General features: G+C 43.8%; 1 protein-coding gene across 1 annotated transcript; it reads left to right on the forward strand.

Annotated features, from left to right (window-relative positions):
• Nucleotides 1-342: 342 nt before the first annotated feature.
• Nucleotides 343-12,400, forward strand: LOC144367759 (intelectin-2-like). The gene is made up of 7 exons (XM_078024920.1): nt 343-415; nt 902-1,012; nt 2,657-2,904; nt 3,664-3,831; nt 4,213-4,333; nt 6,878-6,981; nt 12,248-12,400. Exons 1-7 carry the CDS (start codon nt 358-360, stop codon nt 12,398-12,400), a joined length of 963 nt encoding a protein of 320 aa, XP_077881046.1. The 5' UTR covers nt 343-357.
• Nucleotides 12,401-15,405: the final 3,005 nt, after the last annotated feature.

A 15,405-nucleotide genomic window follows, 5' to 3' on the forward strand; every position in this document is an offset into this window, starting at 1 on the left:
GGCTGACCTCAAACTTGGGATCCTCCTGCCTCAGCCTCCGAGGTCACTGGCATTACAGATGCACGCTGCAGAGCCTGGCTAGGAAGATGTTTCTGAGTGTGAGACAAGATCCATGGATGGTGGTGGGGGAGGGTGAGGACACCAGCTCAGGTCTGGTGTCAGTCTAGGGACGGAGGAGCTATGGCCCCTTGGGTGTTTATGGGGGTCAACAGGGTGGAGGCTATTTCAGGAATTCCAGATGGTTGATCACTTTCCTCTGGAGATTTCCTGACTCAGCAAAGTCAGGGAGGAAGAATGGGAGGAAGACAAAGGTGGCCCAGTCAGTGATCCTGGCGTCTTGTTTCTCGTTACAGGACAATGATCAGACTCTGCTTCCTTTTGTTTCTCTCTGTGGTCACCGAATGGTGCAGCGCAGGTAAATCACTTTGCATGTCTTCTGGAGTGTTCTCTCCCCTTTCCCTCTGTCTCATAGCCAGTTCCTATTCATTCTGTAAAAACCAACCTGTTCTGAGGGACTTCTGGTCCCTTCTCAGCAGGTTGTCTTTTCCTGTCCCCACAGGTGGGCCTCTCCTTACCCAGTTTCAGTTGGGTCCCTCTCGGGGTCCTTCTTCCCTCTAGGATGCAATCTCTTGAAGAAGTGTGCCAAATTATCTTTGAGTTCCCAGTGTCTGTGGGGTGCACACAGTAGGGATTTAAGTAAAGTTGGTGGAGTAGAAGACTCTGACTCTTCAGCCTGTGCTAACTTCTGGATCACACAGTCTTAGCAGAGGGAGTCCCTGACTTCTTGCAATTTCAGAACAGTGACGAGCTGAGGCAGTGGGCTGGGTGGAAACTAATGTCCGGTAAGGACGGTCTCAGTGGTACCAGACCTGTTAATGAGAACTGTTCTCACGTTCTCTAGCAGTGACCCGTTCTCCCGAGATGTTCTGGGAGGACGAAGAATGTGCCTCTTCCTTTTCTTCCCTGCCTAGAAGCTGCAAGGAAATCAAAAATACTTGCCAGAAAGCAAGAGGTAAGTAATGAACCAACCCAGCATTCTCTCTTTGAAGAACCTTTTTTAGTGCAACACAGCCTAGTCATGGAGATCAAGAGGAACAGAATCTGTTCTGGCTCCAATTTTCACCCCAAAGAGGTTTCCAGTGGGTCTTTCTTCCTTTCTGCACTGGGGATTGAGCCCAGAGGCACTCTTACTACTGAGCTAAAAATCCAGCTTTTTTAGTTTCTTCTATTTTGAGACAGGGTCTCACTAAGTTGCCCAAGCTAGCCTTGAACTTGTGATCCTCCTACCTCAGCTTCCAGAATAGCTGAGATTATAGGTATGCACCACTGTGACCAGACTCTGGTGGGAATTTGAGGTGTTTGTGTTCCATGCAGCACATGATTTTCTAAACACAGGGAACATGCAGTTTGCCAGTGATCTTGGGTGGTGGCAAGAACTGTGATGACCTAAATCCTCCTCTACTTGTGAACCATCGAGTTAGTCTGCTGCAGGTTCAGGGATGATGGCACAAAGCGTGAGATTCCTGAGGCAGAGACATAGAACTTCCTTAGTCCATCAAAGCAGAAGCCAGAGTATCAGTATCTTCTTGTGCCTGGCCAGGTGACATCTCTACATGTAGTTAGTTTGTCAAGCAGGCTGACAAATGTGGCCAGTAAAGAAACAAGCTGGTGGTGGTGGCACATGCCTATAACCCCAGTGACATGGGAGACTGAGTGGGTAGAATCACAAGTTCAAGCCAAAAAAAGAAAAAGAAAAAACAAACAAATGAGCTCTTTGTCGAGTCAGGTAGTTTCTTACAGAAACGGCAAGATCAAGATTAGCAAAGGTGTCAGCTTTTCTGATTCCTTGTCCTGTGGGCTGAGGAGAAAGAGCCGGTTGACGATGTGACGTGGGTCACAGGTGCTCTGATGCTGAGGAGCCAATCTGTGTTGCAGCTCAGCAGTCTCATAGGCTGTGACGGAACCCTAAGGGGCACAGGTAAGATGAAGCAGAAAGCCTCAGAGCTCCTCCGAATCTGGGAGGCAATGAGAACTGTCCTGACGGCTGAGCAGCAGCGACAGCTTCCATGGAAGTCAGGGGGGCGGGGAGGAATGACCATGGAGGAGCCCCTCACAAGCTTCCCAAGTTGCCGTGGTTTGGGGGGAATCACGGGCTTTCTGGTAAGATCTAGGTGAGCTGCCTGTGGGGCCAAGGGAGAAATGTGCCATGTGCTCACCGGGACCAGCCCCCTGCAGGTTGTGGAGAAGAGGCCCACTCTGAACTTGGAGAATCTGAGTCCCACATTAAAGCCCAGGAGGCATGTGCTCTGAGAAGTGCAGGGGCCTCATTCTGATCTCTGCTGAGATGAGGCTCCATGAGGATTTCTGGCCTCTCCTGTCCAGAGGGAGGCTGTCTCTAAACGAAGGAACCATCTTTCTCTATGTGATTTATAAATTCTTTGAGAGGATAATACAGAACAATGGTGGACAACACCTCTGCTTTAGAAAGGAAGAAACAGAAGATACCCATGGAGGATTCTTATTCTCCCCTTGGAGATAAGTGAACAGTGTGAGAACCTTCAGAATACACTTGCAGCTCCCAGGGCATTCTGGTCTTAGGGCTGAGATGGACTAGGAACTCCCAGACAGGGAGGCTCGGGGCTGGTTCTCTCCACAGATGGCCTGTATCTCCTCCGGGCCAAGAATGGTGCCATCTACCAGACCTTCTGTGACATGACCTCTGCGGGTGGTGGCTGGACCCTGGTGGCCAGTGTGCACGAGAACAACATGGCTGGGAAGTGCACGATGGGCGATCGGTGGTCCAGCCAGCAGGGCAACAGAGCAGACTACCCAGAGGGGGACGGCAACTGGGCCAATTACAACACCTTCGGGTCTGCAGAGGCGGCCACCAGTGACGACTACAAGGTGGGTGCCACTGGGAAAGGGTGAGGACCTGAGTGTGGCTGGGCCACAGGATGCAGGAGGGAGGTTGGGAGAGGGGCTGTGGACATGGGGCTGAAGCAGAAGAGAAATAATTAATGTCTTGCCTCCCAGTGTCGGGAGCCTCTCTGGACAGAAGCTGTGTGCACACCCTTAAGTCCTGAGCAAAGGGGTACTGAACAGTTATTGCAACCTGCAATACATTAGGCTTTACTTCCATTGGGATAAGGAAGGTGTGGCTTCAGGAGTTGGTGTCACCTGATGGAGCTGAATTACACTCTCCTCTTCCTTTCTAATCCTACCCCTTTGCCCTTTTTGGGATAGAATGTTCCATGGAATCTCCCCTTGTGTGTCCCCTATATAAGAATAAAGAATTCCAGTAGCTCTCTCTCTTTCCACGGACCCCTAAGTCACAGAGCCACCCCCTGATTTTGAAAAAGTACATCTGTGTGTTTGCGTGTTTTCTTTGTCATTTTCTTAAGTTATTGGAATAATCAGATTCTGTGAACCCAGCCTGGGTCACCAGCTCAGATAGATGGTGGTATCCAGCTTCCTCCCACAAGGCCATTAGGGAGCGGGGTGATGGTGGGGGTCATGATCTGCTGGAAGTGGGTATGTGTGAGCATGGCTGGCCATCTGTCCACCTGGAGCCTAGGGCTGTCAGCTCAGCTGAGGGAATCCATGTGTGTCTTTTGATCCTGTGGGGCATTCTGGGCTGGTCAGTCTCAGTTAGTTGCTTTCCAGAACCTTGGCTACTACGACATCCAGGCTGCGTACTTGGGCATCTGGCATGTGCCCAACAATAGCCCCATGAAGAACTGGCGGAACAACTCTCTGCTGAGGTATCGCACCACATCTGGCTTCTTCAAGCATTTGGGACACAATCTGTTTGGCCTCTACCAGTTACACAGGGTTGCTGGCTGGGGAGCACTTAAGTGTTTGGGGTTGGGGGACAAATCAGCTCTCTGGAGCCATGTCCTTAGTGAGTGGCTGGGAAAATCAAAGTCACTTCTATTTGAGTGGTATTTTAAAGAGTTCAGTGCAATGTCATGCATATCCCAGAGACTCTGAGCCAGGCAAGGGAAGAGCCCTAAGGGAGAGAAGAGAGGGAAGAAAGAGGAAGAGACACAGAGGACTTGGGACTCTTGGGGAGATCCTGCTATGGGGAGAAGGAGTCGTCATTATTAGGACTGGTTTCTGAGTAATGACAGTTGACTTGAAGGGATCCCTTTCCTGTCCAAAATGGCGGCATATCTACTGTCCTTACAAAACTTTTCTTTTTGGTTCCTGCAGAAATATCCAGTAAAGTATGGATTAGGGAAGTGTTGGAATGAAAATGGCCCAGCAATACCTGTGGTCTACGACTTTGGTGATGCTCAGAAAACCGCATCTTACTACTCACCTAATGGTCAAAGTGAGTGTTTGCTCCCAAAGTCCAATCAGAAGTCCTTTCTTGAACTCTTGGTGAAAGGGGGAAAGAGGGTAAATAACAATAATAAAGAACTGCTAGACAGGGTCAGAGGTGCATACTTGTCATTCCAGCTACTCTGGAGGCTTGAGGCAGAAGGATTGCAAGTTTGAGGCCAGCCTCAGTAACCTAATGAGACCCTGTCTCAACATAAATAATAAAATGGGTTGGGGATGTGGCTCAGTGCCAGAGCAGACCTGAATTTGATCCCCAGTACCACCACCAAAAAAAGCAAGAGCTAGTATAGACTTATTGAGCTGTTAAAATATGTCAGACTAATTTCTAGGAATTTAACATGATTTTGTCATTACATCATGAGAAAATTATGCAGTTAGGATTATAATTTTTGCCATTTCACAGGGCATAAACCCAGCCTTCCTAACCACCTCCCTTTGCAGCCTCTTATAATAGTTAAGAAAAGGCAAAGGCTAATGTTTACAGGAAAGAACTAGCAAAGTGGTGAGGAAGATTTGTTTTTATTTATGTATTTATTATTTTGGCCCTGGGGATTGAACACAGGAGCACTTAACCACTGAGCAACACCCTCAGCCCCTTTAAATATTTAGAGACAGGGTCTCACTGAGTTAGGGCCTTGCCAACTTTCTGAGGCTGACTTTGAACTCATGATTCTCCTTTCTCAGCTTTTAGAACCACTGAGATTACAGATATGCAACACTGAATCCAGTGAAGATTTATTTTTATTTTGAAGGATAGCTATTAATTTTCTTAAAAGCAAGGCACTAAGCAACTCACTGAGACCCTGTCCCTAAATAAAATACATAATTGGGCTGCGGATGTGGTTCAGAGTTCAAATGCTCCTGAGTTCAATCCCTGATATCCCCTACTCCAAAAAAAAAAGAAGACATTTTTTTCAGTATCATAAAACCATACAAATTAAGTCTTGGATCAGAAAATCAAAAGCTATTGCCTTTTAAAAAATTTTTATATGTTTGTTAATGGGCCTTCATGTTATTTATTTATATATGTGGTGCTGAGATTTGAGCCCAGCGCTTCACACATGCTAGGCAAGAGCTCTACCACTGAGCTACCACTCTCCTACTGTGGAGAGCAGTGACTAAGACTGGGGGTCTCTGATGACCTCATCACTGGGGCATGCCTGGCGCCTTGGAATGTTTCTGCACAAGGGCACAGGATGCTTAGCTGTTGTGGGAATGCCCTGCATGAGGAGGCTCTGTGTATGAGTCTTATCAGCTTCCACCGTGATCTCAGGCACACAGCTCCTGGGAATAGAGGAACTCTCTTGCTGACAACCACAATGTTTTCACCAGCTCTGTGACTCCTGAGCCTGTCCTCTAATAGTACCTTTAAAAATGGACTTTTTCGAGCACTCCACAAAGCTCCTAACATTGCACATTGCAACTGTGGAAAAGCTGCATAAGTGTTTCCAGTCCTGTAATTTTCCTGAATACAAAGAATAATTCATGCAGAGTCTTTAACCTGATAATGAGACATATATAAATGGAGATTGCTGGAGTAACGCTTCAGACCTGCTTCTCCATCAGAGAGCAGCACTCCACCCGACCCCAGCTTTATCTTCAAAATCACATGTGTGTGTGTGAGTCTTTATTTTTCTTATCTCCCTTCACCCCTCGCTGGAACCTTCTAGTTTGGCCACACTGGTTGCTGCACCCTACTGTTTGCTTAGACTTTAATGACAGTGGGAAGGCAGGTGATGCTGGGAAAACAAGCCCATGGTCACTGGCTGAGATGGGTGTCAACAGCAACAGGTGGCTGCATCTGACAATTGCTTAACCTGCTCAACTTTACATAGCAATCTTTCTTTCTATTTTCTTTTTATTTAGTGGTATTGGGGATTGAGCCCAAGGGTATTCTACCACTGAGCTACCTCCCCAGATAATTTTATTTATTTATTTTTTTGAGACAGGGTCTCACTAAGTTGCTGAGGCTGGCTTAGAATTGATGATCCTCGGGCCTCAGCCTCCTGAGTCACTGGCATTACAGGCTGCACTACCCTGGTGGGCCTGGTGAGCTTTCTGAACAGTCTAATTTCTCCACAATCTTTAGGAAAACAAGTCTTCTGTGAGTTCCAGCCTCTTACCCCAGATGACAGAGGTTCCCCCAGGTCAAGGTCAGGGCTGGGATGCATCCACCACTGGCCAAAAGGGTGTGGGGCTTTGATGTTTGGCTGTAGCCTAAACTTTTGGCTTAGGGCATCTTCATCTGGTTAAAAAAGAAAATGCTTCTCGTTGTTATTATTATTTGATACTGGGAATCGATCCCAGGAGCACTTTGTCACTGCACTACAGGTCCAGTCTTTTTTTAATTTTGAATTTTGAGATAAGATCTCACTAAGTTACTGATGGTCTCACTACATTGGTGTGCTGGTGTTGAACTTGGGATCCTCCTGCCTCAACTTCCTGAGCTGCTGGGATTGCAGGTGTGTGCCGCTGTGTCCTGCTCTAGTCACTCTTTTTAATACTTGGCTCTTGTTTGCATTTTCTTTTTCAGGAGAATTTGTTGCAGGATTTGTCCAGTTCAGGGTGTTTAATAATGAAAAAGCAGCCAACGCTCTCTGTGCTGGAATGAGAGTCACTGACTGCAACACGGAGCACGTGAGTTTCTGGGAGACAGCAGCCTGCACGCAGGCGTGGGGCGGCGGGAGGGGCATGCTGGCCTGTGTGGGATGTGCCATGTGTATCTAAATTGCTCTCTTCTCCATTTGGTCTCTTTACTCTCTTTTTCCATTTTCCTTGGTATATTTATGCCTACCAGTTGGCCTTGGTGCTACATATTCCTATACGCACAAGACATAATTTGACCACTTTTCACTTAGTCTTTTTCTCTCCTCCTCTTTTCCTGGTCCTTCCTCTTTTCTACTGGTCTCCCTTCTGTTTTCATGAGATGCCACACTTTTCCCCTTTTCTCTTTAGTTTCCACATATTGGTTACTCTTTTAATGGTGCCATATGAACAGAATTTGAATGGGTTCCATTTTATCAATATTTTTAGTTTATAGTTAGTATGCTTTGGCTTGCTTTCTTCTTTTCTTTCTTTCTTTCTTTCTTCCTTTCATTCTTTCTTTCTTTCCTTTTCTTTTTATTTTACACAGGAGAGTGTATCCAGGGGTGCTCTATCAGTGAGCTACATCCCCTTTTCATTTTGAGACATGGTCTTGCTAAGTTGCTGAGGCTGGCCTTGAACCTGCCATCCTCATGTTGCAACCTCCTTAGTCACTAGAATTATATGTATGTGCCACCGGGCACACTCAACCTCTGCTTTCTTAAAGAAATATTTCCTTGTATTGAGGTCATAAGGCTATTGCAAATATAACATTAATATAACATTAATACTGGAAAAATTTTAATATTAACGTCTAGAGTACTCATCTTTAGATGAGCATGTGTATATATATATATATATATATATATATATATATATATATATATATATATATATATATATATGACTGTGACTTCCCTTCCTCCTTGCTGAGTCTCAGGCACCAGGGCTCCAGGACCTCCTGTCCAGGCACAGGCATCCTGTGCTGTTTAGGACCAATAGCAAGGGTTGAGGTTTCAAATGCACCATTGCTGTATGCTGAGCCTTTGAGATAAAACATTCTGTTACCTGGAGTTACGGTAAGGATTATATTCAGGAACAACCCACGAAAGCCTTTCAAGCTGAGACTTTGTGCTGTTGGGGCATGGGCAAGATGTAGGTCTCCCCCAAACTACTTTTAGGGTGGCCTCCTCATTGGAGGCTAAAGTTTGGTTAAGTAATAGCATAATATCTTTCCAGGTGAGGTCAAACATCTGGCATAAGTTGTAAAATATCACAATATATGTATTTGGATCTTCTGAAAATCTCCCTGAATTAGTTCTTATCTGTATTAAGTTGGGGAGGGGGGGTCTCCTTAATTTCTTTCCCTTAATAGGTGATTTCTTAAGGCCTTGTTTCATGAGAGTGATTGAGATTAGACCTAATAACAAATGAAAATGAAGCACTTTCCCTGATCATTTGTAATTTTATAGTATGTAGGCTAGTTGATCCATTTTAATGTTATATCTAGAATGCAAAATGGACAAATTAAGAGAACTTCAATCCCTTCTTGAGAGGTCTTAAAATATCTTTATATCTTACCCTCTAAACAAGTCAGTATCTCTCAATTGTCCTTTGAATATACAACCAAGTTTACTTTCCAGTGTAGAGAGTAACATACAAGTTTTAAAATATATGTTATTGGTAATAGGTCCAGTCAGAGAACCCTGAACTATATAAATGAATTTTTAATTTGTTATTTTTATATTTTGAATTATCATACAACTTTAATTTGGAGAACTCTGGTTTTGAATAAATGTTCTCTTAAATCTTGCATTTTAAAGATTCACATTCTTAGGAAGTAAATATAATTGATATATGGAAATAAGTAATAATTTTACTAATTATTGATTAAAAATTATTTGTTTTTAATTAGTTTTACATGACAGTAGAATGCATTTATGCACTTTGATATATCACACATAGAAGGGATATAATTTCTCATGTAGTCACATATATACATACAGTAATAATGTCTGTTTCATTCTACTATCTTTCCTGTCTGCACATCCCCTCCCTCCCCTCCCATCACTTCCCTCTGCCTAATCTAAGGAAATGTTAGTACCCCTGCCTTATTGTGAAATAGCATCCACATATTAGAGAAAACATTTGGCCTTTGGTTTTGTGGGATTGGCTTATTTAGCTTAGCATGATATTGTCCAACTCCAACCAATTACTGCCAAATCTCATAATTTTACTCTTCTTTAAAGCTGAGTTATATTCCATTGAATTTATACACCACATTTTCTTTATCCATTCATCTATTGAGGGACACCTAGGTTGGTTCCGTAGTCTAGCTATTGTGAATTGAGCTGCTACAATAGCTATTGTGAATTGAGCTGCTACAAACATTGATGTGGCTGTGTCACTATAATATACTGATTTTAAGTCCTTTGAGTATAAACCAAGGAGTAAGATAGCTGGGTCAAATGGTGGTTCTGTTGCCAGTTTTATGAGGAATCTTCATGCTGATTTCCTTCTTACTTCATACAGAGTGGTTACACCAATTTGCAGTCCTAACAGCAATGTATGAGTGCACCTTTTCACTGCATCCTCATCAATATTTATTGTTGCCAGTATTCTTGATGATTGCCATTCTGAAAGGAGTGAGATGAAATCTTAGAGTACTTTGATTTGTATTTCTCTAATTGCTAGAGATGTTGAACACTTTTTCATATATTTGTTGATCAATTGTATCTCTTCTGTGAAGTATCTGTTCAGTTCCTTAGCCCATTTATTGATTGGGTTATTTGTATTTTTGGTGTTAAGATTTTTGAGCTCTTTATATATCCTAGAAATTAATGCTTTATTGGAGTTGCATGTGGTAAAGATTTTCTCCCAATATGTACACTCTCTCCTCAAGTTATAAATTATTTCCTTTGCTAAGAAGAAACTTTTTAATTTGAACCATCCCGTTTATTGATTATTAATTTTATTTCTTGCACTCTAGGAGACTTGTTAAGGAAGTCAGATCCTAGGCTGACATGGTGAAGATTGGGGCCTATTTTTTTCTTCTAGTAGGCACAGGGTCTCCATGCTAGTGCCTAAGTCTTTGATCCACTTTGAGTTGATTTTTGTGCAGGTTGAGAGATAGAGGTTTAATTCTGCTACATATGGATTTCCAGTTTTGCCAGCGCCATTTGTTCAATAGGCTATCTTTTCTCCAGTGAATTTTTTTGGCACCCTTGTCTAGTATGAGAAAAATCGTATTTATGTGGGTTTGTCTCTGCGTCCTCTATTCTGTACCATTGGTCTACAAATCTAGTTTTGTGCCAATATCATGCCATTTTTGTTACTATAGTTCTGTAGTATAGTTTAAGATCTATTCACTTTTCTTGCTAAGGATTGCTTTAGCTATTTAGGGTCTTTTATTTTTCCAAATAAATTTCATGATTGCTTTTTCTATTTCTATGAAGAATGTCATTGGGATTTTAATAGGAATTGCATTAAATCTCTATAATGCTTTTGGTAGTGTGGCCATTTGGGCAATATTAATTCTGCCTATCCAAGAGCATGGGAGATCTTTCCACCTTCTGAGGTTCAACCCTCAGCACCAAAAATAAGACAAAAAAACCCCACAACAACTATAAATAATGAGGACCTACAAGAACACCTAACTCTATTGGGGGTATCTGGGAAATGATTGCAAGAAAGGTAACTTCTGTGCTGTCTTGAGAGATGCATAGATAGAAATTTATGAGGTATCAGAGCAATTTATGTTGAGTGAAAAATGTGTTCAGAATCATCAGTGTTTCAGAGGACATGTGGCATACCAAGCTGTTTTGCAGTTTTGGTGCATGAGATGTATGTGGGGTAGTGACAGGAACTGGATTAGGAAGGGACCTCACATCACACCAATGATTTTGAACTTTATTCTATAGATTACAAGAGCCAACAAAACACTAAGGGAAGATCAACTTGATCATTTTTGTGACGATTGTGCTGGTAGCAAAGTGGTGACAGATTCTAGTGGGATAAGATTAAGGACCAGGAGACCAATATTGAGGTGGTCACAATAGTTCAGGCCTGAAATAGGGGAGTGCTGAGAGGGATGAACAGGAGGTACTGATGAATTCCAAAGATTTTAAACTTATGTCCAGCTGAACACAGATGATGGAAAGACAACACATCTAGAATGAACTCATCATTTTTATTTGGGTAAAAAAATATCATTTATTAAGTCAGGATGTCTGGAAGATGGACATGTTTGGGGGTCAATGAAGGATACACAGTCATATGCTGCTGCATAACAATATTTTGATCAATGACAGACTACAAATATGACAGAGGCCCCAGGAGATCATATTACCTGTGACATCATGGTCATCTTAGTTTGTGTAAATACACTATCATGTTCACACAGTGTTAAAATTGCCCAAAGATGCATTTCTCAGGTAGTGTCCCCATTGTTAAATGACGTCTGGATGTACCTAACTGTGTTTCAGTTGGGGGGAGCTTGAAGTGCCTTCAGAGAGGTCCCAGTGATAGAGTTTGAGCCCAAGAAACAAATGGACTGGGGATAGAGCTTTGGGCCATCAGTGAGTTGTTAGTTGTTGCAACACGCAACTAAATCAGTCAGGGTCACTCCAGGTGAACTGGGCTGGCTATTACATAACCACACAGACACAGAAAGTAGCCTTTTCTTGGGGTTCAGCGATGGCTCCTCAGCCCCGACTTCCACAAAAGAAGCAAGAGAGGCAGACAAAAAAGAGAGAGGGGAGCAGTTCTGAAGCCCTAATTATTGAGGAGGAGACTCGAGAAAGTTCCACCAAATGAGGAAAGCGATTGGGTTTCAGGGGGGTAGAGCTCAGTCTCATTGGGGGACACCCATCTCCAGAGCTTCATTCCCCTGCTGAGTGGAGGTGAGGTCCACCTGCTTTGTACACATCAGAAGCCAGTTCCACACCTCCATCGCCCAAGGCTAAGGGTATGTGCTCATCTCCTGTGTAGCAGCTCCAGACAGTTAGAACTGTAGCCAGAGAGGATCAGAATCATATCAAGGAGAGGGAAATGTGTCCCCCTTCAAGGGAGCAGAACTTAGGGATTTCATGAAGGAAGAGTCCAGACAGGGGATCTAAGAAGGAATGTGCAGAAAAGTTGAAGGAAAGTCAGGAGGAGATGGTGTGTCACTAAGGCTAAAGATTAAGAAGTTTTCATGGAAGAAATAGATCAACACTGCCAACGGAGAATTGAGGAGGACCGCATTTTCCCCTGGATTTGGAGGTCTTTGGGCTCACCAGCAGACCTCTCATCACCACCTCCTCCTCTCCTTGTTTCCTAGCACTGCATTGGTGGAGGAGGATACTTCCCAGAGAGCAATCCCAAGCAGTGTGGAGACTTCTCTGCTTTTGACGCAGATGGACATGGAACTCAGGTGCATTTCAGCAACAGCCGGGAGATAACAGAGGCAGCTGTGCTTCTCTTCTATCGGTGAGAACTTCAGACTATGGGACCCGGAGCTCTTCTCCCAGGGATGCGGTCCCAAGGATGGAGAACCAATTACCCAGGAACTAGAACATTAGAGTAGAGGAATGAAGAATAAATCATGCTAATTCAGGGATTGGTGTTTGTGTTATTTGACTTTGCATCCCTGCGACCAAAATATCTGTCAAGAACAACTTAGAGGAGAAAAAGTCTATTTTGGCTCATGGTTTCACAGATTCAGTCCCTGGTGGATCAAGTCCATTGCTTTGGGCCCAAGGTGAGGTAGAACATCATGATGGAAGGTGTGGTGGAGGGAAGTTACTCCACTTATGGCAGAAGGGGAGGGAGACAGAGACGGTGCGGGGGGAGACACACGTGTGAGAGTGAATAGAGTAGGAAGGGGCCTCTGGGAAGAAGACCCTTCTAGGGTCACTAGACCCCAGTGACCAACCTCCTCCAGCCATGTCCCACCTGCCTACAGTTACTGCCCAGTCAGTTCATACAGATTAGGATGGACTGGTTGGTTACAGTGCTCACAATCCAGTTACTTCACCTCTGAGTATTCCTGAATTAACACAGGATCTTCTTACGTAGGGAGTAAAGCACTGCAGGAGATTCCAAAAGACTGTCTATTGCTCTCAACTGTTCAACTTCCACCACCTCCATTCTTGGACTGTTAGGGCTTAGGAATCCTGACAGGGGAATATGCCGTCCCCCAAAGCCCTTCAGGTAACCCTTTAAAGCAGCCAGAGGAGTAAAGGGCAGGGAGAGGCTTTTTGTCCTACTCCTTCTTACCTTACCCATATGGACTGCTCAATTTGCATCCTCTACCTGAAACTCCGAAGGAAGAAAATAGTCTTTTTGTGTGGGGGATTGGGTGTGTGACAGTCACCCAATATCCATATCTGGTGTCTGACAGCCTTGGTGGTGGGTTTCTCCTTAGGGAAGGATGGGGCTGGCCGGCCTCTGAGGATGACTCTTCTAGGGTAGTGGCTAACCCTCCTGGGATCCTATCTCCATGGCTTTGTTCAAAAGGGGCCAAGTGACCCAATCATCCCCACTGGGTTATCAGTACAGGTGGGACAGGATGACATCAGTATTGGACCTTGGTTAAATGTTGGGCATTTTATTGTGTTCTCCTCTAGAATGTCACCATGTTTATAGTCAGCCCTCCCTTATCTCCACTACTCTAAGTGGAATAATTGTATTCCTCTTTGGCTGAGAGACATCCTTCTTGGGTTCAATAATTTGTGAGAGTGGCTCATGGAATCCAGGAAAATAGTTTAGTTACTCTTGGCAATTAATTATAAAGTCCACACCTCCTGATTTCAAAATGTGCTACAAAGCTACAGTGATCAAAACCATATGCTACTGGCATAAAGACAGGCACAGAGACTAATGGAATCGACCAGAGAACTCAGAAATGAGCCCTCACATTATGGTCAAATGACTTGGAACCAGGTTGCCAGGACCACTCAATGGGAAGAGGACCTTTTTTGACCAATGGCGCTGGGAAAAGAGAATATCTACATGCAAAAGAATGAAGCTAGACCCTTGCCTAATAGCACACACACAGAAATTAGTTCAAAATGGATCTGTAATCTACATGTAAGACCTACAACTATAAAACTCTTAGGTCAAAAGAGGTCAAAGTCTTCATAGTAGTGAGTTTGGCAGTGATTTCTCAGACTTGTCACCAATGACACAGGCAACTAAAGAAGGAAAGGACTCATCAGCCTTCAAGAGAATTAAACATTTTGTGCATTTGGCAGGGTGTGGTGCCATAAACCTGTAATCCCAGCAACTGGGGAGGTAGAGACAGGAGAATCACAAGCTTGAGGCCAACCTCAGAAACTTAGTGGGACCCTGTCTCAAAACAAAAAATAAAAAGGACTGATAACTCAGTGGTAAAGTGCCCCTGAGTTCAGTCCCTAGTACCCAAGTATGTGTGTGTGTGTTTGTAATTTAGAAGCACTATCAACAGAGCAGAACAACCACAGAGTGGAGGAAATATTTGCATATCATATATGAACTCCTAAAATTCAACAATGCAACCTCAAACAACAAAACTCACAACTTGGTAAAAGACTCAACAGACATTTCTCCAAAGAAGGGATACAAATGGCCAAAAAGCACATGAAAAGTGCCAAGCCCCACTAATCATTATGGAAATGTAAACCAAAGCTCTAGTGAGATACCACTTCATAACCCATGAGAATGGCTACTTTAAAAACAAACAGAAACGAATCCAGAAAATAACAAGTGTTGGCCAGGATGCGGAGACCTTGTGATCCTTGTGCACTGTTGGAAATGAAATGGCTTAGACACTGTGGAAAAGATTCTGTAGGCCCAAGTTCATAGCTGGAAGGTACCAAGCACTGGCCACAGGGGTGTGGGCTCCATCCCTACATGTTGGATGTTTGGTCTAAACTTTTGGCTTAGGGCATCCTGGTCTGGTTAAAAAAGAAGAGGTTCTAGTTATCGTTGTTGTTCTTGTTATTATTATTAGGTACTGGGAATTGAATCCTAGAGCACTTTACCACTGAACTCCAGCTCCAGTCTTTCTAATTTCTAATTTTGGGGGAGGATTTCACTAAGTTACTGAGGGTCTCACTAAATTACTGAAGCTGGTCTTGAACTTGTGATCCTTCCTCCTCAGCCTCCTGAGTGAGTGGTATTGCAGGTGTGTGCCACTGCGCCTGCCTATAGTCACTCTTTTTTTTTTTTTTTTTTTTGGTACTAGGGAACCCAGAGGTACTTTACCACTGAGCTACATTCCCAGTCCTTTCTTAAATTTTATTTTAAGGCAGAGTCTCACTGAATTGGGTAGGACCTCACTAAGTTGCTGAGGCTGCCCTCAAACTGTTGATCCTCCTGCCTCAACTTCCTGAGCTGCTAGGATTGCAGATGTGCATCGCTGTGTCCTGCTCTAGTTACTCTTTTTAATACTTCGGCCCTTGTTTGCATCTTCTTTTTTCAGTGGAATCTGTTGCAGAGTTTGTCCAGTTCAGGGTG

The sequence above is a fragment of the Ictidomys tridecemlineatus genome, chromosome 11, assembly GCF_052094955.1.
Source record: "Ictidomys tridecemlineatus isolate mIctTri1 chromosome 11, mIctTri1.hap1, whole genome shotgun sequence".
Classification (NCBI taxonomy): domain Eukaryota; kingdom Metazoa; phylum Chordata; class Mammalia; order Rodentia; family Sciuridae; genus Ictidomys; species Ictidomys tridecemlineatus.

Bases quoted from the DNA above. Each gene is read 5' to 3' on its own strand.
- LOC144367759 (XM_078024920.1), top strand. From the start codon at position 358: ATGATCAGACTCTGCTTCCTTTTGTTTCTCTCTGTGGTCACCGAATGG. The intron at 416-901 runs GTAAATCACTTT...CACGTTCTCTAG, and splicing joins CACCGAATGGTGCAGCGCAG to CAGTGACCCGTTCTCCCGAG. The intron at 4,334-6,877 runs GTGAGTGTTTGC...TTTCTTTTTCAG, and splicing joins CTACTCACCTAATGGTCAAA to GAGAATTTGTTGCAGGATTT.